Source organism: Dermacentor albipictus, chromosome 7, assembly GCF_038994185.2.
Source record: "Dermacentor albipictus isolate Rhodes 1998 colony chromosome 7, USDA_Dalb.pri_finalv2, whole genome shotgun sequence".
Classification (NCBI taxonomy): Eukaryota; Metazoa; Arthropoda; class Arachnida; order Ixodida; family Ixodidae; genus Dermacentor; species Dermacentor albipictus.
The window spans coordinates 109,433,801-109,459,294 of NC_091827.1; the positions used below are offsets into that span (position 1 = coordinate 109,433,801).

Sequence of the window (25,494 nt, forward strand, 5' to 3'; positions counted from 1 at the left end):
TCGGTGTACTCGTCGAAGTGCGCAAGTACCTGTACCCCGCAGGGGCGTCTGCGTCAGCAGGCGTTTGGTGTGTTGCGACACCACGTACCCGAGTACACGAAGGTTGGACCCTCCCGCGTGTAGCCGTGCGCTGCTTAGCCATGTCTGGGGAAAGGGGGATCCTGGAGGTTGAGCCGATGCTGTGTGTTTGGACCTTTAAGGCCCCCCGGTGGAGGCAACACACGTCTTTGGCCTCTGCTTCACATAGACGGCACCGTCGGACTGACCCACCCAAGGGAAATCGGCCCCCTCTGTCCCCCTCTTCGATCTTTATCTTTTCCTTTCACTTTTTTATCTTTCCTGTCTCCTATTTACTTCGATTCATTTCCAAGTTTCCGGACGGCTAGGGTTAACCATGTGGGCGTGGCCTTCCTTGGTCAGGGTTATATGGTTATAGCAGTTATGTATGGCTAGTGGTTTTTAAAACACCCCCGCGTTGGGCTCCATGGTGGGCGGCCAGCTTAGCTGCCTAACGTGTATGCAATTTCATGGATAGAACGACCTCTTCAGCAAAACCTGATCGGAGGCCGAAAAGGCACCGGACACAGGTAATGAACTTCAGTAAACCGAGTGATAGCTTTACAAAATGTTTTGTCATCACGTCTGAAACTGAACGAAAAATTCAAGACATGTCCCCTTTTCTCATCGCCAAAGCACTTAATGAGTGTATTGGTAAGACCTACAAAGCAAAGAAAATGAATTTTGGAGACCACTTGCTCGAAGTTATGACGGCTGAGCATAGCAGGCAGATTAAGAAACTTGAGAAGATCTGTGAGAACAGTGTGTCTCTCTCACCATATCGTACACTGAACTACGCGAAGGGTGTGATTTCAGACACAAAACTCCTAAAGTCCACAGACAAGGAAATCGAAGAAGCCTTGAGTGATCAGGGTGTTCTATCTGCAAGACGAATAAAATGTAGAAAAAAATGAGAGTTAAACTCTGACCAAACACATTGTGCTGACCTTCATCTCCATAACGCTTCCAAGTGCTGTTAAAGGGAAGCTGAAGCGGTTTTCAATTTCCATGAATTGCTGGGATTGGGAAGAACAGACCTAATAATTTACGGTTCCGAAATTTTTTTCTTCGTTTTGTTAATATAAGGGGCGGAAATCGCTTCCTAAATCACCCCCGCGGACACGCCCCCATCGCTTCCCGGAGCGCCGGGTGAGGAGGTTACCAGAGGAGAGAACCGGCGAGAGTGACGTCACTGGCGGGGACCGAGCTGCCGGACCGGCGTGCTGGCATGCGCTGGCATGCCTCTTTCCGTCCTGCGCTTTACTGAACGACACTACGAGAGATTTGCCGCCGCCGCCGCTCACGTTTGTTTTGCGATTTTCGTAAACTGTTCTTTCCTTCTGTGCTGCGTGAGTGCCTACAGCCAAGGGCGCCCAACATGCCCTCGTTCTGTGCAGCAATCGGCTGCGCGAACACACGCGGGCGAGACGATGTGGTGTTTCACAGGTTCCCAAAGCACAAGAAGCTTGCAGCGCAGTGCGGTGAGGAGAGATAAGTTGGTGCCGACGAAATCAACTGTGCTATGCTCGGACCATTTCCGCGATAGCCGGATAGCCTTACGATAAATGCGGAAACGCGTTGTTGCTAGCGTTGCTATACTCCGTTTCATACATCAGGTGCAACGCTGTGGAGGCTTGAGATACTTCTTGCAGTGGCTGCGTTCGCACTTAGAAAAAGTTCGGTGTTTCTTGACCCGATTTTTGAGAAAACTTTTCATATATTAGCTCAGTTCTGAATGAAAAAAAAAAAAGAATTTACCCATAGAAACAATCCGTGTACTTATACGGCTGCTAACAAGTTCTTTTAAATCAATTTTCTTTTCGGCATTCTTTAATTGCAGCCCGTCGCGGCAGACTCACGTGCATGCTCGCGCGAGCAAATGCCGCTGGCACGCTGCGAACCATAGACGGAAACGCGCGCAGTATTAAATTTTGGTAATCGGACTTCGTGCGTAGCTTCCACAGCGTTGCACCTTAGTATAGGCTTGCCTAGTGACATTCGACGTACGGTTGCAGTTATCATGTTTACCACATGGCGGTGCTAAAACTGCCTAATATCTTTATGTCAACACTAGCATGGAGCGTGCATACCGATTCTTGATCGAGCCACAATCGCAAAGTCGTCGAACCATATTCTGAATATTGCACATATAATCCCCCTGACCATCTCGATCTGGATGTGTATGATAAGCAACTTCCATGACTGTACCTCGCAGCACTGCATGTGCGCGCTTTGAAACGCGGCACTTATGTTCGCGATCGTGTATCAACGCTCAGAAAACCACGGGACTTCAGACAAGCAGCGGCAAGGTGCTTGACATCGCGGAATTGTACCCGTGTTTACAATCTAATGAGAAGTTAGTGCTTCGGCATTCTTCCAGCAGCAAGTTCCCAGTGACACTTTAGCGCATTTTTTCTCCCGTCATTGGAACGTGCAGCTACATGAAAAAAAAAAGCATACGTAACAGCTAAGATTTCCAGCGCGCGAGAAGGTGTACACATCGCTCTCGCTTTTGGCACACTCAACATCGTCGTTGCCGCCGTTGCCGCCGTCGTTTTCCGTATCGGCTGTCGGTTCGAACATGTACCGCGAAAATACAAGCTGTCCGAGACAGCGAGAACGTTCCATAATGCTTACAACTCAGCTATGCAGCCAGAACAGAACAGCGTGCTACGCTCTCAAACGGCGGCGCCGACCGGCGACTGCCGCCACTGACGTCACAGCGGCTCCGACCAATCACGGGCAACAGCGGCGTTCGCGCGATACCCTGAGGCGCTGGTGCGCGTTTTCATGAAAAAACAGCCGCTTGCGCTTGTTTCCGCCCTTTTTGAACGAGATATTCGTGTTCAGGGGACTCAAAACTGTAGAATGCCGCAGAGAACTCATTTTTTTCGAAAAGTGTTTCAGCTTCCCTTTAAGGCCGCTTACCTGTACCTTAAAGTAAAGCAATATTTGTCGAATCCCCGCCGGTGCTTTCGGTGTCAGAAATATGGGCAAGGATCCCAGTCATGTCGCGGAAGCGCAACCTCTGCTAAATGCGGTCAACCAGACCATGGTGATGAAACGTGCACAAAAGAGCTGTGCTGTGCAAACTGCGCGGGTCAGCACGCGGCATTTTCCAGATCTTGTCCTGAGTACAAAAAAGAAAAAGAAGTGATTGCATTGAAGGTACGGGAGAACATATACATTGAAGCCAAAAAGAGAGTCGCGTTTGCCGATAGAGGTACTGACGCACAGGCTGTGCATAGAGGGCGTGCGCCGCCGATGGTGTCAGTTGGAATCCAGGTGGAGCTGCTGGACAAAGTGTCAGCGTTCCGGCCCTCCTCATCCAGGGAAAAAACAGACGCTCGTCGCAACCCTCTCCGAAGAGGCCCAGAGGCTTCTGCTGGGGCTGACGTCAGTCAGCACTCGGTAGAAGCCACGAAGGTCTCAACATCGGTGCCGAAGGACCGCTTTCTTTCCATGAAGTTGGCACTTTCACCAAGCACCATCAACGATGAACGGCCAAAGGGCGATGATGTGATGGAAGTGTGTCCGCCGGACACGAATCAAACAAAAGATCCTACATCTGGTAGGAAAACCAAAAAGTCGGGTATTCGCCCTGGGAAACAGAAAGGGGGTAGACTTCCGGTCATTGCCCCTGCCAAGGAGACGTCACCTAAAAAGAATTTCAGCAAGCTTCTTGCTCATTTACATATGTCATCTTTGTGACCTTTTACATAGAATTTCTTCGTGAAGTACTTGATAATCTACATAATCAAATACGGCTACTATTGTGCAGTGGAACTGCCGTGGTTTAAGAACTAATATTGATGACATTTACGACCTTTTCGAGGATATACTGAGGCTTCTATTATGTGTTTGCAAGAAACTCATTTGAAAGGTTGCCATAAACAACCTCTGCGTCAATACAGCATCTTTCGCAAAGATAGGGAACAGTCTTCGGTCGCATCCGGCGGAGTCACTATAGTGGTTGCTCAAGGAGTCCCAGTACGTGAAGTGAAGCTTAACACCAACTTAGAAGCTGTTGCAGTAAAAGCTCAAATAGAAAAAAACAATAACGGTATGCTCCTTGTACTTACCACCAGGTAAGAATATCACAAGAAAAGAATTAGAAAATCTGGCGAAAGAACTTCCAGAACCTTTCCTTTTATTGGATGATTTTAATGCTCATAACAACATCTGGGGCAGTAGCCACACTGACGTGAGGGGGAAAATGCTAGAAGAATTTTTAGACATCTGCAATGTGTACCTTTTTAATGATGGAAAGCAAACATATTTTATTGCGAAATCACAATCTACTTCAAGCATTGACCTCTCTTGTAGCACGCCGTCACTTGCTAGGTTTTTTACTTGGGACGTGAGGGAAAACCCACGTAGCAGCGACCACTACCCTATAATGCTCAAGCCGATCGACGCGCCTCCAACAATGCCAGCACGAAGACAAAGATGGAAGCTGGGTAAAGCAGACTGCTCTCTTTTTTGGAAAGGTCTGAAATAAGGATTGATGATGTCATCGCACTCAACATTGACGACTTATGTGATGCGATAACGAAAGAAAATTTAGATGCAGCTGAAAACTCATTACCACTTTTACAAGGGAAGCTTCCACGTAGACTAAAACTGTGGTAGAATGATGCATGTGATAAAGCTCGTAGGAAACAAAACTGTGCATGGTCTCGACTAAGCAGGTTCCGAACTTTCGATAATTTATTGTTTTTTAAACAAAAGCGCAGTGAGGCTGGAAGGGAAAGACGGATAGCAAGAACATCACGGGTGAAATATGTGAACTCGATAAACAGTCACACAACAAGTAAATTAGTCTAGGAGAAAGTGAGAAAAGTTGACGGTGTTCATACAGAATACACGCTCCCTATGTATGACGAGGAAACGGGTCTGAAGGGCAAGCAAATATACTTGGACTTGGCGAGCACTTTGCTAGAATTTCGAATGACGCTCACTACACTCCCGAGTTTCTTAAGATAAAGACCACTGCAGAAAAGAAAGATCTTCGGATATCGATGAATAGTACTGAACCATATAACTGTCCTTTTGCAAAAACTGTACTCTTCGATGCGATATATTTAGGGAAGAGCCATTCAGCAGGTCCGGACAACATACACTACGAAATGCTGCGACGCCTACACATGAACACGTCCGACACATTCTTTCACCTCTTCAACAGGTTGTGGGCGGAAGGCTATTTTCCAACAGCATGGATGAAGGCGATGGTTCTGCCACTTCTAAAACCTGGAAGGCACGCTCTGACCCTAACAGTTATCGCCCCATTGCCTTAACCAGTTGTTTAGGAAAAACATTCGAAAGAATGGTTACCAACGGCTTGTGCACCTTTTGGAAAGTAACGAGTTACTTGATCAGTACCAGTGTGGCTTTAGACTCAATCGCAGTACAATCGACCAATTAGTCCGGTTAAACATAAAAATCCGTGAATCTTTCGTCCAAAGGCAACATTGCGCCTCTGTTTTCTTTGACTTATCAAAAGCATATGATACGACGTGGAGACATGGCATTTTAATGGACTTGCACAGATACGGAATAAAAGGGCACATGCTTGGTATAATCAAAATCTAACTGGAGGACCGAACTTTTCAGGTGATGTTTGGACCAATTTTCTGCAACTGTTTTATACAGAAGAATGGAGTGCCGCAAGGTGGAATATTGAGCGTTACACAATTTTTAGTGAAGCTCAATTCGATAACTACATTTATTCCTTTTTCCTTAATGTATTCTTTATATGTCGATGACATTCAACTTTGTTTCTCCTCTTGTAATATGGCTACTTGCAAACGCCAACTCCAGTTGGGTGTGAACTCTATAGTGCGACGGGCAAACGAAAATGATTTTAAATTTCGCGCAGAAAAAACTATATGCGTAACTTTCATTCAATACGGAAGGCTCACACCGCACCCAACAATACATATTAAAGGAGAGCAAATCACATTAAATAAGGAACACATATTTCTTGGTGTAATCTTTGACAAGAAACTCAACTTCAAAGTGCATATCGCGTATGCAAAACAGAAATCTCTCAAATCCATATATTTAATAAAGATCCTATCCAATCGATCATGGGGTTCAGATAGAATATGTCTACTTCGCATATACAATGCAGTTGTCCGGTCACAATTAGACTACGGATGCTTTGTGTACGGTTCAGCTCGAAAGTCGGCATTAGCGGTTCTTGATCCGATGCATCATCTTGGACTACGCCTGTGTTCCGGGGCGTTTCGTACGTCTACCATACTGAGGTTCTATGCAGAAACCAACCAGTTGTCTGGAACACATAAGACAACTTCTTGGAAACATGTACATAATGAGAGTACTGTCCTGTTCAACGCATCCTTGTAGACTACTATTTAGAAGGCCGTGCTTTGAAATACATTTTAGCAAGAAACCGGCAATCATTCCTTCCTTTTTTATCAGGTACCAAAAGCTGAATACGGACCTATGTTACGACGTAAGAAAAAGATTCTTGCAAGATGAACCTTCTTTTGCTCCTTGGGAGATGAAACATGCGCAATGCGACTTTAGGTTAACAAAAAACAGAAAGCAATCTTCACCAATAGAGGCGTTACTAAGTGATTATTTAGAAATAAAATCGGAGTATAATTTCTGCATGACATACATTACAGAGGGATCAAAAAGCAATGACAATGCAGGCGCTGCAGTCACATCAAATCAATTTGAAAAACAAATGAGACTTCCAAGTCAGGCTACAGTCTTTACTGCAGAACTCCATGCCATTTCGTTAGCTCTTGGATACATCCTGAAAAGAGGAAATAATGAATCTGTTATATTTAGCGACTCCTTGAGCTCTCTTCAAGCTCTCGCATCTAGATTATCATGTGAAATAATCTACTGAAGAAAATACGAAATCATTGCACCTAATGTCACGAGAGAGCTTTAAATGCCACTTTCTGCTGGATTTCTAGTCATGTAGGAATTCCCAGGAATGAAAGAGCAGATATTATGGCAACCAGTACCGAATATTTGGAGCTACATGATGTTGGACTACCTTGGCAAGATTATAAAGCCACTTTAAGAATAGCAGTTGAGAAACAGTGGCAGAAAGTGTGGGATCAGCAAAAACTTAACAAGCTTCATTGCATAAAATTTATTTTACGAGACTGGCGGAGTTGTCACCACAGACAAAGATTTTACGAGGTTATTTTTATGTAGCCTAAGAATTGGTCTCACAAGGCGGACACATAGTTACTTAATAACAAACCACAACCAACATGCCGACACTGCGGTGAAATTTTAAACATGCTACACATTTTAATAACATGTCCTGGCTTAGAAAAATGAAGGGAAAGATATTTTAAGATATTTTACGAAAAAAGAATCCCTATCCATACCTTGAAGATACCTTTAACTTTTTGAAAGGCACAGGAATCCTATAAGAACTGTAGCACATTTCATGTTTTATATTTTTACTTGCCCATTTACACCATCTTACCGCATTTGGACAAATAGGCTAATCCGAAACACATGTGCTTGGCGTATTATAGTCTGCACGACTGTTGCGCCATAAAAATCCCAAATCACCATCATCAAGGCTTCAAGGTAACCACTTACCTTCTTCCTGTCCTCATCACCATCTTTTATAACTCTTTATCCCCTGTGCAGAGCAGCAGGCCAAAACAGGCTAGCTCAGGCCGACCTTTCTGCCTTTCTACTAAATGATATCTCTCGCTACTTGAAGTTGTGAGTTGCGACTGATTATGCTGGAGGATAACTGAGGCTGTTGCGCACAGCCATCGCGCATTTTATGAGCAATTGCATGGAGCAGGTATAGCCACTGTGCGGCAGTCGTTCTGTAGAGTACCTCGGCTTTTGGCAGCCTAGGAACTTCTCTTGACTTAATCAAAGCAATTCGGCCAACCGCGCCATGTTTGCATTAATTTTAAACAATGTATGGTACTGTAGTATTCCACCTAGCCCGCTTCAACGAACATACACCTATAAAAATGTATAATCCTTTATTTTAATAGTGTACTTGCCTCAGAACACAATATTCTCCGAGGATTACGATACTTTCTAAGACGAAATTTGTTGGCTGCTCTATACGTGTTTTGGTTTCACAATCTGTCTCGTGCGGCGCGTTGCAAACAGAGCGAGCTGTGGCGCGATGACCTCGCTAATAGGGAGAAGGCGACAGGCTGCGATTCACAGCAGCCGCTGCAAACAGACCTCCGCTAATGCAGCGCTTTGTTTTCATACATACAATGATCAGTGAACAGACGACGCGCGCTACTAGTAGCCACCGTCGCCGCAGAGCGGCACTACGCTTTTCTTCTCACGCTTTTGCCATACCCTCCTCCTCTACTTTCCGCCTAAGTTTAAGTTATGGGGTTTTACGTACCAAAACTACTTTCTGATTATGAGGCACGCCGTAGTGGAGGACTCCGGAAATTTCGACCACGTGGGGTTCTTTAACGTGCACCTAAATCTAAGTACGCGGGTGTTTTCGCACTTCGCCCCCATCGAAATGCGGCCGCCGTGGCCGGGATTCGATCCCGCGACCTTGTGCTCAGCAGCCTAACGCTATAGCCACTGAGCAACCACGGCGGGTACTTTCCGCCTCATCCCAGGCAGCACACTGCATGATGCCAGCTAGGGCTGATGTTGGTTTTGAGCCGGCACCAGCCAGGCCTGCGAAGACCCTCGTTGCCTTCGTAATGCCAGTGCTGGCAAAGCCACTGTATCATACATGTATCGCTGGCCCTGCGTTGCCGGGGGATGCACTTAGTTGCCTAAGCCGGTCGACCCAAATGCTTATTACGGGCCTGCTTTGTTGTTAGGATGTCGTCATTGGCTGTACGCCTTTAAGCATTGGTTAAAAACGTCCGTTCAATACTATAGGCATTGCCACATTGTCTATCAGTTCTAATACAACCTTCAATATCAGCCTGTCAAATAGAATGGCATGTGAGCATTAGTTTTCGCGTAGCATTCACTGGCCATTCTTAAGTACATGTATGTAATACACCACATTAAATGTAGTTGACCTGGATTTTTTAGTACCTGGCTTTGCCTGGCTTTCCAGCATTGTTGGGACCTTTTCAGTATCACCAGATGGGCAGGAGTGTTTGCTTAAAGTAAGCAGTTGTTTGTGTGCGTTGCACGAGCCTTCCGTGTGACCACGGAAGCAAGACATCATGTCATGCATGTCATACATACCATTGCATGCCATATCCTGCAATCTCGTGCGTTACAAGATGACATCAAGACATTTACGCCACATCGTGCATGTCATATATCTTATTCATGTCACGTGTGGAAGTCATGACATATGTTGTATGCCATGTCACCCGTATCATCATATCGTCCTGTTATTCATGTCACGCATGACATTTTAACATTTAACCAGGCAAAGAAACGACTGCGATGACATCACGAAGATCTAAATGGCCAGGTGATGGCATACATGCCACTACGTTTAGATGATAGCAACCTACGTTGTCCCCACTTCTCGGAAAGCCGGTTTCCCTCGCCTCGGGGGGGGGGGGGGAGGTCATTATCCCCTGTTCTTTTTTGGAATCGAGACAGCTCCTCGACAAGGACGCCACCACAGCCACTCGGCAAACCTGCTTTTACTTTCGAATAAGAGCCAGTTGACGCACCGTTCTCAAGATATCCAAACGTGTGTTACTTGCCTTCGCTATACTCAGCTCCCAACAATGTCATACATCACATATGTCATTCACTTCATGCAATGCCAACCATGTTATGCCACGCATGTGGTATCATGCATATCCTGATATATAGCCAGTTGAACCAGCACGACGGCATCATGATGACGTAGGAGGGCAAGTAGATAAATGGGTACGTAGGATGACTCAAAGTACCTAGACGAGGCAAAGAATGCGTCGCTAGAGAATGCTCGTGCACCGTGTATTGGACGGACAATAAAGGTAGTCAAATATTAATCCGGAATCCTTAACTACGGTGTGCCACATAATCAGCACGTGGTTTTAGCACAGGAAACCGCGAAATTTCAATTGAATATTGCTCAACCTCTGCTGCAACATGAGTTCTCCCTTTGTGTGCAGATGGCAACGCGCCCGCTGACCCGGGTGATCGAGGGCATGCTCTGGAGCTACTACTTCCCTGAGCAATGCGTCCGCTCGGCGCTTGCCTACCAGCCTCTTCCAGACGACGTGTTCATCGTCAGCTACCCAAAGTGCGGAACGACCTGGCTGCAGTACCTGGTCTACAACATATACAGGTACACATGAGAAACAATGAGGCCAGAGTCGTCGGATAGATTTCGGCATTGTTCCCATGATGTGTGTGTGTGCGTGGTGTTTCCAAATCGGAAATACGTGCGGGAGTATGCGAGAAGTACATGCAGCTGGCATGTGAAAGCACGAAAGTCTCATGTGCTAGCTTGTGTCGTTGTGCACCGTGCAGCATCCTCGTTATCTTATGAACGAAGGTATCACATTACGAACTCTTGTTGTATGCATAATTGCATGTTTGATGCTCACGTTCAACGCTTATAAAGAGAGGGTTAGTAAATAATCATAAAAAAACACGTTTTCTTTGAAGGCATTTACCAGGCTACATCTTAATAAGTTACATCTGTAATTTATTGCACCACAGTTGCATTTTTTTAAACCCGATAAATAATCTGCAATGCCTGATGAATTTATGAATGCGTTCATAACGAAGGCCTTGTATCGTTGGTGCCTTCTTGGATTACTCTTCTAATAACAGTGCTTGAAAGTGAGTGTTCAGTGTTCTCCTTTAATTCTTCAACTCACCACTATGCCAACCTCTGCACATACGTAAGAAAGGCCAAAATAATTACACGGGATATTGGCGATGTTTGCGCGAATGAATAGTATCGGCGTTAACCAAGATTTCGTGAAGACACTGTAGAAACAGTGGGGCGTTGCGGAATCATTCGACAAGCTGTCTCCGACTTCGCGCTCACGCATTTCGCGATGATATACCGTATTTACTCGATTCTAAGCACCCCCTTTATTTCACGATCGCGATGCCCAAAGTGAGGGGGGTGCTTAGATTCGAAAAAATCTAGAATGACCCCCCCCCCCCCTCCTTCTTTTCGCTGCGACATCGTGACGAGATCAGTCCGAGAAATAACATTTTATATTGTAAACATTCAAAAGAAAATCGGTGCATACAGTGAACCCACCGCTTGTGTCGGATGCTCAGTTACAATCACTGCCACTCGAGTTCGTCGCACAGCTTGAACCGCCGCTCTCGATATCCCACAGCAGGTCGTCTTCCGTTTCGTCGAAGTGGTTTGTGATTGAGCACTTCTTAAATGATTTGACCACAACGTCCACTTGGAACGCATTTAACAAACACTTTGTCACACACTAAGAATCCACGTTCAGTACCCCGGTGCTTATCTCTCTCTCGTTCAGCTGCTTGTTGAGCATATCTTGCTTAAAATCGGGTTTGAGGAATGACAACTTGGTCTTGGGTTGCCTCTTTAAGAAGAGCTGCGCAGGAGTGCTGCCTGGCACACTATGTGGCGTGTTCCGATAGCTCATCAAAAAGCTGTCTAACCTGGTTTGCACTGATTCTCGGTTTTGCGAGACATCTGCTAGCAGCTGTTTCAGCAATGCGCGCATCGTTGTTTGGACTAGACGTTCGGCTGCCCCGTTCGAAAATGGGTGATAGGGCGGCGTTCTTGTATGTTTTATGTTATTTTTAGCAAAGAAGTCTTCGAACACTTGTGATACAATTGCGGTCCATTATCACTCACAGTTTCGTCGGGAAATCCGTACGCCGCGAAGACACTTCGAAGTTTGGAAATCGTTTGTCTTGTGACTGTTGAGGTAATTAGCCATACTTCAATGCACTTAGAATAGGCGTCCACTAAGACTAGAAAGGTAAGCTGTCCTTTCATAGCAAAGTCAACATCCAGCCTTTGCCAAACCTTGGACGGATAAGGCCAAGGGTGTAGTGGTACAGGCTGCGCGGCTGGTTGCACGACTTGGCAACCCCTACAGGTTCGTACATAATCTTCTACTGCTTTATCGAGACCTGGCCACCAAATGAAGCCTCTAGCCAGCATTTTCATCCTCGAGGTGCCTGGGTGGTCCTCATGTAGCAAGGACAACACAGCTGGTTGCAATGCCTCGGGCACGATCACCCTTGTGCCCCGCGTGACACAACCTTGCTCGAGTGATAGCTCTAGACGTCTAACGTAGTATGGCTGGAGCTCGTTAGGCACTTCTGAAGGCCAACCATATTGCTATAGATGACACATTCTTCATAAATTTGCTGTAAAAATTGAGCAGCCCTAAGTATGCTCTTAATTCGGTTACATTTGTTGGCTCAGGAGCGTGCAGGATTGCCTTCAGTTTCTCTTCTGTCAGGTAGATGCCATCCGTGCTGACCTTGTGCCCAAGGTACGAGACAGAATCTTGGAAAAACTTACATTTTTCCAGCTTTAACATAATGTTATGCTCCGAAAGCTTGCCTAGCACCCGCTCGAGCGTTTTTTGGCAATCGTCCACGTCCTGGCCTGCAATTATGACATCATAAATATGACAACCAACATTCGGAATACCGAGCAAAACTTTATCCATCATGCACTGGAACAAAGCAGGGGCACTGGCTATTCTATAGAAAGTCTGTTATATTGATAAAGCCCCTTGTGCGCGTTAACCGTCAAAATATGTCTTGATTCTGGGCTCAGTACCATTTGGTGGTATGCCGATGACAAATCTAAGACACAAAATACTTTTCCTCCACACAGTGCTGTGAACAATTCCTCTGGTTGCGGTAGTGATCTATTTTAAGTACCGGATTCACAGTAATTTTGTAACCGCCACAGAGGCGTATTTGATCACCCTGCTTCTTTGGGACCAAAACCAGTGGAGTTGCCCAATCGCTTCTACTCACAGGCGTGATTACGCCTTGGCTTTCGAGCTCAGCGTGGCGTTTTTCTGCTTGTTCGCGCAAAGAAAAGGAAGCGGGCGTGCTTTACAAAACACCGGCGTACAATCCGGTTGCAAAACAATTTGCGCCTCGAAGTTCCTGATAGAACCAAGCGATTGCGAAAGCACGTTTGGAAACTTTGCGCGAATCTTATCTACTCTGTCTTCGATGCGCACACTGCAAAGCGATTTCCAGTTCATCCGAAGCTTGTTAAGCCAGGTTCTTCTGAGCAATAGTGGTAACTCGCGTTCGCGGTTTTTCTCAACAACGATTGGTAAAACTGCACTCTGCCCTTCATAGGTCGCGGTTACATTGCATTGCCCTATGACATCCATTTTCTCGCCTGTGTACGTCTTTAGGACAACCCTAGTTGGTTCACAATGCACATGCGCAAACTTCTTCGTACACACTTTCAGGTACAACTTTCAGTGCGGCCCCCGTGCCCACGTGCATTGACACTTTCTGGCCCTCCACGTTTACAGTCACCACATAACCGTTTTTCACAGATGTGTCGACTGTGCAGCTATACAGAGTGTGCTCGTCTTCGTCTGACGATTACATTACTGCATGTGCCTTCAGCTCACTTTTGCTCGTTCGTCAAATGTTTTCCAGGTGTCCAACTTTTGAACATAGCTTGCCCGAGTAGTTTTTATACCAGCAATGTTCTGGGGCGTGTGTCTTGCCACAGTGGTAACATTTTTGTTTCTTGGTCTTGTTTCACGCCGAGCTTTTATCCTTCGCTTGGTCACGGTCGCTGCGCTGATGCTCGTTAGTTTTCATTTCCACTGCGTTTATGCTCTCCGCCCGGCTTCCTGCTTTCATTGCGGCTGTTTGTTTTGCGGCCAATTCGCTGTCAAGAGCTATTTTGCATGCCCTTTCAAACGTGAGTGCGTCAGCCGTGAACAACGCCTTCTGCGTTTCTTCACTTCGGATCCCAGCTACCAATCTGTCGCGTAGATCGTCCAGGAGAAATGGCCCGAAGTTACATTTGCGGGCTAGGTGCTTCAACTCTACTACGTAGTCTTCGACACTTTCCTGGTCAAGTTGCACTCGGCGGTTGAATTTGCACCTTTCTGCAACTGCAGACGTCTTCGGGCTGTAGTGGCTTTGCAAGAGCTCCTTTACTTCCGCGAAGGTCTTATCTCCTGGTAGCAATGGAACAACCAAGTTTTTGAGAATTTCATATGCTTCTGCAACAATTACTTTCAAGAAAACAGAGTTTCTTCACTACCGCTATCTCGTTTGCCCTGACGTAATGCTCAAATCGTTCGACATAAGATTCGAAGTTCTCAACCTTAGGGTCGTACTCGTCTAGTCTGCCGAGTCGGGACATCGCTTGGTAGGAGAAGCAAATGTGTTACTTGTTTGAATTCCGGATCTCTTTCTGACCTATGGTAGCAGGGGCGTAGCCAGGGGGGGGGCTTATGGGGCTTCAGCCCCCCCCGAAATTGTTTCGTGCTGCCCATGCAACGCCGACCGAAGCGACCCCCGGCGCCGGAAACCACTCTGGATTTCGTCTAGAATGCCTTTTTGACGCTCGAAAAGACATTTAACCGCGAAGATTGCGAACTCGGGCTGGATTTCGTGGCAACGCCCATACACCTGCAATCGCTGTTGTGCCATTACCACAAGCCCGGATTCCGAATCTGCAAGATGCGGAATCTATCCTGCGAGCGCCCTAATTCTCCCTTCACAAGTCAAGATGCTGAGCCGTCAGGCAGCGCGCGGGAGAAGCCTCGGCGAGCCGCAAGTTTGGACATGTCAGCGTGTGCCAGACAGCCCGGCGCCGCACCTCCCTTGCCTGGAGGTCACCGCGCGCGCGAACTTTGAACCGGGTGGCCAGCGCGGTCGCTGGTTGGACCCCTCGGACGACCGTCGTGTGCTGACTTTGTATTGGGCCGTTTGAGTGACAATGGTCCTCGGGGATTATAAAAGCAGCGACACGCCGCCTGAAAAACAGGATCCGCCGACCCACCGGGAGAGAGTGTCGCTCCCGACTGGGGGAGATGTGTCACGCGTTTTCGCCGGACGTCGTCGTGCGAGAACAGTCGCGTTTGTTGTGAGCACTCGGCCCCAGTGCCGACCCGTTCATGTCCTGTATGATAACCTGTATATAATGTATAAAGTCCCTTTTGTTATTCTCATCGACGCCAGGCTCGGAGTCTTCGCTACCAACGCTCTGTCACGAAACGGGTGACGAGCGCTACGGGACCACAAAGCCGTAATCGGGGTGCAGCGGTGAAAGTTCGTAACAGTGGCGGCACCGGTTGGGAGTCCGTAACACTGGTGGCAGCGGTGGGATTGACCGGCATCAGCTACCTCGGCGCGGTGAGTGCCTGAAGTTTACCTCAAACACCAGACTTTCTTTGACACCGGTTATAGTAGCTTAAGGAAGGATTTGGTGTTGCATTGTGATAACCTTGTGTGTTTCAAGCCTAGTAAGAGTGTTTTGAAAACCAGGGGATGCTGAGGGGGTAAACAGGGCAGTGTGTGATATACTTGCATATGTGTTACTAGTAGTGTTATAGTAGCGTACGGCAGGTATATTCAAAAAGGGTAAACAGCAGGAGGACAGTGTGAACGATGGAGAAGTACAAGGTGAAGGAACTTCTCGAAATTTGTGAGGAGTTGGGCATTGAGTTGGGCTCAACTAAAAGAAAGAATGCGATCCTTGAGGTCATGAGGACTGGGGACGTAACGGCGGAGGAAGCCGCAGAGGCCTGGGCGGATATCAATGAACGTCGGGAAAGGGAGGAGAAGGAACGTTGCGAGCGGGAAAGGAGAGAACAGCAACGTCGCGAGGAGGAAAAGGAGGAAAGGAGAGAACAGCAACGTCGCGAGGAGGAAAAGGAGGAAAGGAGAGAACAGCAACGTCGCGAGGAGGAAAAGAGGGAGAAGGAACGTTGCGTGGAGGAAAGGAGAGAGATTCGTGAGCACGAGCTTAAAATGAAAGAGTTGGAGACCCGAAATAGCTCGCCAGCGCCTAGTCTCACTTCTAATGTTCCAAGAATACGCGATCAACTTCCACCCTTTGTCGTCGGAGAGGATATGGCCAAATACCTCGTGAAATTTGAGCACGTGTGCGAACGGAATAGCATTGAGCGATCCCTCTGGGCACAGAATCTGTTAGCGTTGCTTCCTGGGGAGGCATCAGACGTAATAACTTGCTTATCGAAAGAGGCGTTTGAGAGCTACAGTGATGTGAAGGAAGCGCTACTGCGGAAGTACAAATTGTCGCCCGAAGCTTTCCGGCAGAGGTTCCGGTATGCAAAAAAGGGTAAGGAGTCGAATGTTGACTTCGCGTTTCGTCTAAAAGCCGACCTGGTGGAATGGCTGAAGGGCGAAGAGGTTTACGACGACCGCGACAAAATTGTCGAATGCATCGCGTTGGAGCAGTTCTACCGTTGCATTGATGAGGATGTCCGGCTTTGGCTGCAAGATAGGCTAAAGGAGGTTAAGCTAAACAAGGCAGCAGAGTTAGCGGAAGAGTATTACACCCGCCGCAGCTTGCACAGCAAGGCAGTGCGCATAGAAAAAGCAGATAGAAGAGATGGGTTTTACGGGAAGCCCGACGAACGGAAGGAAATCACGCGTCGCGAGTTTCGGGACGACGAGTCCCTTCCCAAAGAAACTGTAAGGGATGGACAGAATGCATCTCAGAATGATGACGATGGTCCGAAACAGCGAAACGAAATGACGCGTTCTTTTGAAAAACGGAAACCGTTAACCTGCTACAATTGCAAAAAGCAAGGGCATATCGCTGCAAGCTGCCCAGAGAGAATTGCTTTTGCAACGATACAGGAAACTCACAAGAACATACGTCTATTGGAGCCCTATGTGCAGGAAATTAAGGTAAACGGCAAGAAGTGCCGAGCACTGCGGGACTCTGCAGCAACTATGGACGTTGTTCACCCGTCTTTCGTCTCCTCGAGTGATTTTACGGGAGAGTGCGTTAGGATACGGCAAGTGGCCCAGAAGGAGAGTGTCTGTTTACCGATCGCGACGGTTAGCATTGAAGGAGAATTTGGGAAACTTAACACCGAAGCCGCTGTGTCAGCCGCCCTCCCGGAGCAATTTTCCTACCTCTTCTCAAATAGCTCGGAGCAGCTGCTGAGGGATCAGGGCAAATCACTCTTTGCCGACGTGGCGTACATGGCCCCCACGCGATCCAAAGCGCGCCCGCTGTCGAGGGAACTTGACTTAGCGTCGGTGAGCGAAAGGCGGTGCGGCACACGGACCGATCACGGTAACTTGAGTGGCGAGCAGTCACGGGAGAGGCAGAGCTCGGAGGCTGGCCTAGACGAGCGGGTCCTGGAAGTGAGTGGGAGTGACGCGTGCAGTGCTAGCCGCGATATAGACTCGACGCCGCAATTAGGCGACGCGGGCTCCACACTCGCTCCGGTTTCCGCCAGCTGGCAGGAGCAGGCTGCAGTTGAAAGGGAAACTCGGATTCGCGAACAACAGGAAGATTGTTCACTAGCCGATCTGAGGAAGAGCGTCAAACGGGGAGTGAAAAAAAAGGGGGTTTCATTTGGCAAGGAATCTGGCTTATTGTACCGCCGCTACACGGATAAGCAGGGTCGCAAATATAAGCAGCTTCGGATTCCGCGAAAATATCGCCGGGAAAAATGAATGACCTCATTTGCTTCCTCAGAAGTATGCTTTCGGTCCAAGCGATTTCAAGGGGACCATTCTATTTGTAATTATTATTGCTGATTAATAATTGTTTCTATGTTGTTGCGTTGTTAATTTGAAAACTGGTTGTTTGAGCCTTGTGTACTAGATCGTACACCTGCCTCTTGTTGCAGCGGGAGCAAAAAGAGGGATAGAAATTTAGTTAGGTTGATTTGGATTATGGCCTTGTCTGGTGTTTGACGGGAGACAGAGGGCACTTGTTCGTGTTGGGTGTTGCCTTTTGCCGGTCGGTTTTGTAAGCTGCAGAACGACCAAGCAGGACCAGTGGCGAGAAGCAAGGTCTTAGGAACGACCCGAGCGGAGCTGGTCAAGGTGCCTTGGCGACGACGTGGTGAGCAGAGCTCCTGTCCTGGCGAGTCGGACCTGGGCACGTGAAGTTACCTGGCGTCCCGACACTGGACGTGAACTTGGACGAGCCTGACGAACGTGCGCGCCTGGCATCCGAGCCACGTGGAGGCAGCTCGTCTTCCCGGCGCCTTATCTGAGGGCGGGGATGCTGTTGTGCCATTACCACAAGCCCGGATTCCGAATCTGCAAGATGCGGAATCTATCCTGCGAGCGCCCTAATTCTCCCTTCACAAGTCAAGATGCTGAGCCGTCAGGCAGCGCGCGGGAGAAGCCTCGGCGAGCCGCAAGTTTGGACATGTCAGCGTGTGCCAGACAGCCCGGCGCCGCACCTCCCTTGCCTGGAGGTCACCGCGCGCGCGAACTTTGAACCGGGTGGCCAGCGCGGTCGCTGGTTGGACCCCTCGGACGACCGTCGTGTGCTGACTTTGTATTGGGCCGTTTGAGTGACAATGGTCCTCGGGGATTATAAAAGCAGCGACACGCCGCCTGAAAAACAGGACCCGCCGACCCACCGGGAGAGAGTGTCGCTCCCGACTGGGGGAGATGTGTCACGCGTTTTCGCCGGACGTCGTCGTGCGAGAACAGTCGCGTTTGTTGTGAGCACTCGGCCCCAGTGCCGACCCGTTCATGTCCTGTATGATAACCTGTATATAATGTATAAAGTCCCTTTTGTTATTCTCATCGACGCCAGGCTCGGAGTCTTCGCTACCAACGCTCTGTCACGAAACGGGTGACGAGCGCTACGGGACCACAAAGCCGTAATCGGGGTGCAGCGGTGAAAGTTCGTAACAGTGGCGGCACCGGTTGGAGGTTCGTAACATCGCATAACGCCAAGCAGTCCCATCCGAGCACAATGTTTCAAGGGCGCTTTGATGGTGAGCGGGCTCGCCGCGGCATCTCACTGAGGCCACGGAATCTATGGAGCGCATGGATATCAACTGCCAAACTTTATGGGTATAAATCTCATAAGCTCTCGATGTGAAACGTGCATTGACATTTCCAAAGTTGTGCTTTAAATTTTCAATTGCGGAACTTTGTGGGTTTAATGTTGTTATAAACATTTGACGCCAAAGGTCCATTGACTTTTCTAAAGTCTTACATCGGAACATACAACGAGACAAGCCAAATCAACACACTAGCAGACGAGTTGACAAAGCACGCAGCAAGGTCCAATGAGACGATGTGTTGGGGTGGTTCATTTGTGCCGTCATGTCACATAAAAAAATATCAACACTTTTTTAACCTTCGCCAGAACAACCATGTCAAGACACTAAAGCCAGCCAAAGTAACTACGTTCTTATTTATTTTTTCTACTTAGACCTTTATTCGCCGAGAACACATTGAGCCTCTTCAATTTTTTTTTTGTTCTCGCTACCCTACCCGCGGGCTGCCAGAGCGAGCCAGAGCGCATATGTTTTTCTCGTATGGCCCCGACCACCGCGCGGTGCACTTCGGTGGGCGTTCGGCTTGCTCTGGCCGAGTGGATTTTCACCTGACAGAGTTTTGGAAGCTTTCTGGCTAGCAGACGAGAAAAAAAAAGCAATGGTCGCTCGCCGCCATCACTGTGGGGACTCGAAGGATTGCACCGCGTTCCTTGAGCGGAACCATTCCGGAAAGTCTTGTTTCGCCGGTGTAGGATACTGAGCAATATGCGTATGGTTTTCAGGGGGCCAATCGTCTCATGATTTCTTCGGTATTAATTATGTAGCCCCATTAGGTGCCCGATATAGGCATTCGATTCTGGCCAACATACTTTCCTATGCGTTTTTTTTCCATTTCGGTGCCTCCGCCCCACAGAAAAAAAAAAAAAAACATTGTTGCGGCGCAGCGAATTGCCGCATGGTGAAAGTTCGATTTTGATACTTCTTTTGCGGAAAGTAATGGGCGACGGGACGCTTCAGTTGCCGGATACTCTTATTATATTATTGCGAAAGCAATTATATGGACACTCCAGGCGCATTCCTGCCGTCGCCGTCGCCCTCATGTTTCGTATAAAGTCCAAGGGTGATAAAATCGTGACCACGCGCTGCATGCTGTATGTGCGAGTGAAAGCTAGGGGGGGAGGTGGAATGGGTGAGCCGACGATGGTGGCTCAGTCTTGTGTGCGCAAAGGAGAAAAGAGGGGAGCAAGCGCGCCGCCTTCCGTCGCGCGCAATACATCGGGGGGAGTGGATGGAATGGGGGCGGAATATAGGATTCTGTGAATCTATGATTGTGCAACATGTTTATTTGCCTTGTTTGACGCATCACATACAGTTACTTTTTCTTACATACATAGACTCATTGGAGACTTATACGTATACTTAAATATCTTGTTGCGATGTTTTGTGTATACATGCAGTGAACTATGTTTCCAGTGACACTTTTTTGTCCTTTATCAAGCCGTATTTTCACATTTGTATATCCCATTGTATCTTTGCATTTCTAATGTACGAGGGCGAGTCAAATGAAAGTGCGCCTACCCTAACCGCGCAATAATGGTTCGGTTCATTATCTGCGAGGCATGCGCGTAGGAGAACGGCATGTCTCATTTACAAAAGTGACACGCAGGTGTGAAGATAAATGTTCTTTATTGCTCTCATACACTGGGTTGAATATAGTTGCGTCACATAATGGACACTTCAAAAGTTGAACAGCTCGGTGTCGCGAAGTTTTTGACAGCTAAAGGTGTTTCCGAAACAGAAATTAATCGCTGTATGGCTGCCGTTTACGTTGAACACGGCATTTCATTGACCACTGTGAAGCGTTGGAGCAAACGGTTTAAAGGACGTTGCAAAGACATTCCAAGACCGGGCCAAAACCATCGTGCAATCACCCCCCACACAATTTCAAAGGTTCATGAGCTGCTGAAACAAGAACGGAGGATAAGCATCGATGAACTGGCAGACCGTCTGAACATCAGCCACGGTTCGGTTCACGCCTTAATTCATGAGCTTCTCGGTTATCGGCTCTTTGGTGCGCAATGGATCCCCAAGATTTCGATCCATAGCGAGAAGACGGAGAAGTTTCGCGCTGCCTTGACTCATCTGATCGGGTATCACAATGATGATGACGACTTCATGTTTGCAATTGTGATCGGGGACGAACCTTGGTGCCACTACTACAAGCCTGAAACACGACGGCAAAGCTTACAATGGAAACATTCGAATTTACCACGCCCAAAGAACGCAAAGGCCATCATTTCCGCTGGAAAGGTGTTGTTGACTTTTCTTTCGGTCGTCAGGGTCCATTACTGATAGAATTTGCTAAATCTTGAGAGGCTATCAATTGTTTCCGATATTGTGAAACGCCAGAACGACAGTGTGTCGCAATCAAGAACGAACAACGTGGAAAATTGACGAATGGGGTCATCTTGTTCCACGACAATGCCTGTCCCCACGTCGCTTATGTGGTTAATACAAAACTGGCAAAGTTCAAGTGGGAAACGCTGCAGCATCCGCCATACAGCTCAGACCTGTCACCTTGCGAATTCTACATTTTGGGGCAACCGAAAAAACAGCTCAAGGGAACCAGATACAGACTTTTTGAAGCAGCAACCCAAGGAGTTTTATAAGACGGGAATCACGCGACTCGTTGGTCAATGGGACAAATGTCTAAATTCTCATGAAGACTACTTTTAAAGGAAGTACCCCGTTGTTGGCTCACATTCATTTGACTTGCCCTCGTATATCTTGCAGAATTCCTGCTTTTTATACGTGCCCTCTGTTGCGACTGATTTCGGTGCAATTACTTACGATACACGACCGGTGACAGCTGCTTCTGCGTAATACATTAAAACAAATTACAGCGTCATTGAGATTTTTCACTGGCCATTGCATATATACAAGAATGTAAGCACGGTTCATGAATGACAAAGTTTCATTAACATATTTGTCCTCAACTTGTTCAGTTCATTGCCTTTTAATTTTTCATATCAGTGGCATGCACTGCTTTCCTGGTTTCGAACTGATATACTTCTAAAGTTCGTGTGATATTTTCTTTACTTAAATAGACAAAAATATGGAAGCATTGATATCAGTTATTTTGGGCAATATTTTTGGCACATACGAGTATATTCTTTTATGAAAAAATACATATTTTATTGTTTTGACTGTGCGTAGCGTTCAAGAATTCGTTTGCAGCATCTTTGGCAATGACAATGCAGTTATTATTCATGGATTTGATCCCTTGACAAATTGTTTAAGAGGAAGCTTTAGCTCGGGCCCAATCCGACGCGGCCTATTCAAATACTTGTAAAACGCAGAAACCCTTTTCTTAGATAATCCTGCTAATCGCTTTGATTGAAATTCGTTGCATTTGAGAGAGAAAGTTAAATCCTAGTTCTGTTGGAAACACAACTTCGATTTAGGGCCTGAATCTTGTTGAAAATATTTTGAAAAATTCTAAAGTTTGAAAATATAGAAGCACGACGTTTACAAACTAATAGCTATGCATGAATAACAGACATTGTGGTTCTGTAAACGGCGTCTATTATAACAGCCAAAGCGGACAAGTTTGCTATGTCAATTTGTATCTTACGTGAATTGGTTACGTTGTGTACAAGGGTTCTGCACAAGCCGTATTTCCACAATACTAAATTTTTTTGAGATTCATGTGTAACTTATCCATTTTGTCCGCTGTGGATGTACTATTAGATGCAATTCACAGAATTGTGATATCATTTTTCATTGTTGAGTCACGGAGTTTTAAACTTGATAGTTTCGTTTTCTGAAAATTTTCGATTTGGCCAATTTTTAATAAATAATTGACCACCGAAATAAAAAATTTGAAACCAGTAGTCACTAGAATTAAACTTTTCCTTTTAAATGCAACAACAAAATTTCTGGCTACGCCACTGGCCCCTTGTGTGTGTATATATATATATATATATATATATATATATATATATATATATATATATATATATATATATATATATATATATATATATATATATATATACACACACATGGGGCCAGTGGCGTAGCCCCCCCCGAACAAAATTTCTGGCTACGCCACTGTATGGTAGCGACGCCTCCGGTAATAGCGTGGCCTCGTTGAGCCGCCGCATCTTCGTTGATGGTGTCCAGTAGGCCAGGTCACGGTGATCCCATCCTCGTCGCCAGATGAACTAACACAGAAGAGCGACAACGGTCCAGGAGAAGAAAGGCAACTAACTTTATTGCCAAGAACGGCTTGTTCTTGTACAGAAAACGCTATGACGTCACAGGGTCGTGTGGCGTCACTATATCGGACCATAGTTAGATATCACAAGACATCACACACAAAGCCTGCGCTGCGACACACAGGTGGGCTTTAAAGACGTAGTGTTCCCGGAAGGGCCTGCGAAGCAGCCACGAATAGAGTTCTACGCGTGTTTATTGCGTTCCTTGGTGACGCCGAGTTGATGAACATAAGGCCGTTGCCGACTTCTTATCAAAGAAACAGTTCGACAATGGCCAACAAAAGCTCACAGAAAAGAGCGCTTCTAAAAATGTGTTAATGCCTTCGCATTCTTAGGGTACTTCGCATAATTGCTGGGGCTATGTATGTATGTATGTATGTATGTATGTATGTATGTATGTATGTATGTATGTAGGTATGTAGGCATGTATGTATGTATGTATGTATGTATGTATGTATGTATGTATGTATGTATGTATGTATGTATGTATGTATGTATGTATGTATGTATGTATGTATGTATGTATGTATGTATGTATGTATTGTCACGTGGTAGTGACAGTGAAGAAAGCAGCAATATGGTGGAATACAAAACAGCTTTTATTGGGCGAACCTGTGCGCACAAAAACAGGCTACACTTATAGCACAACGATAGCGGTGAACACGGTCGGCGATCGTCGGAAATCTGATCAGCGGGTCAAGCGCGTCGGCTATTATAGAGCAGTCGTCGAATGTTCCAGACTAATCGTTCGGACCCGCGTGCCTTCCACAAAGTTCTACACCATTTGCGTCAGGTGATGAAATCAGATAACATAAGGTTCGGCAACAACAGACAGCGGATAGAAGCATCGATAACTTTCCAGAAACTTCGGGTACATGCAGGCGCGTCCCACGCTGTGCGATTACATTTGTTAGGCGGCGAAAAGTGGTTGCCCGATAAAGATAAGTACACGTGTCAGTATGTAGTTTGCAGGGACAACATGGCCACAATTAGTACAGGACCAGGGCAGTTGGAGAATATAGGAGAGGCCTTTGCCCTGCATTGGGCGTAACCAGACTGATGATGATGATGATGACCGTGATGATGATGATGATGGTGTTTGTGTGTGTGTGTGTGTGTGTGTGTGCGTCACCGTTTCCCTGCTTACGTGGGTCACTGGGTAGTCCGTAGACGATTGGTTACCGCACTGGGCTGCTGTGTTGAGCTAAGAGGGTTCGAAACCAACCGTCAGACCTACTTGGGCCAATGAGTATGTGGGAACGTGTACAAACGTGCCAATTTTCAACGAACCTCCTTCACGCCAACATGGGTCACTGTAAATGCGGGACTGGGCACGTACTGCTGTTCGAAGAAACTTGAAGCGTGCACCGAAGCCGCAACGCAGGGACGCTAGGGTCAGCGCTCAAGCCGGTGCCTTTGCGCCTGCAGCAAAAGAGGAAGAAAATAAAGTAGGGCAGTGCATGCTCGATGCGCAAGCAGGGCACGGGCAGTTCTGTTCTAGAAGCCTGCTACGTTGGTCCTCTCGTTCTGGTGCGACCCCTTGGTTCCCGAAGAGCTCTTTGACACCCATTTAGGGCACTTGGTATGTGCCAGTTGTGCCAGTAGATATGTGCCGCTCTTCAACGAACCTCTTTCACGCCAGCGTGGATAGCTACGTGCGTGTCATTAGGAATGTGCCGCTTCACAATCACGAAAAAAATTGCTTAAGTTTTGGCGATGATGAGCAGAATTGAACCTACGATACAAGGGTCCCTCAAGGACAAAAATCGGGCACATTAGCAGGCTACGCCACAAATGCACTGAGTATTTGCAGGTTTCGATCAATGCATTTCACAACAACGCTTTAGCAGGGTGGGTCATGAATGCACTGGATATGTGTCGCTCTTAAACGAACCTCTCGCCATATTCGGTCACTGAGTTAGTGCCATTGAGTGTGCGGCAAGCTAGGAAACAATAGTCAGCGTTCCCTGGGCCCGGCGCTTCAGGCTTCTCGTCTCGGCGGCCACGCGCAGACTGCTTGGTTGTGCCAGTAGATGGCGCGTTTCTGAGCGTTCGCATGCACCGGTGCGCCATGAAATTCGGCGGCCAGGCGCAGGCTTCGTGGCAGTGGTGCTAGATGGCGCCGAGTGGTTACCATTTTGAAGCGCGAAAGAGTATTGCCACTGCAGTACATGCCCCATGCATAACTCGTTTCGGCGGGGGCAACACGTTATGTCGCTATATAGATTCAATGCTGAACGCATTACCGTTGACAGTCATCTTGAGATGAGTTCCGCCGCTTTGTT

At 47.2% G+C, this 25,494-nt stretch overlaps 1 protein-coding gene across 2 annotated transcripts in view; it reads left to right on the plus strand.

The window, feature by feature from the left end:
- LOC135903459 (sulfotransferase ssu-1-like) overlaps window positions 1–25,494 on the plus strand; it is a 79,008-nt gene that overhangs the window by 29,300 nt on the left and 24,214 nt on the right. For both annotated transcript variants that reach the window (XM_065433775.2, XM_065433774.2), the window contains exon 2: window positions 10,134–10,309. In XM_065433775.2, coding sequence (XP_065289847.2) covers window positions 10,134–10,309 — 176 coding nt within the window. The remainder of the gene's footprint in view (window positions 1–10,133; window positions 10,310–25,494) is intronic.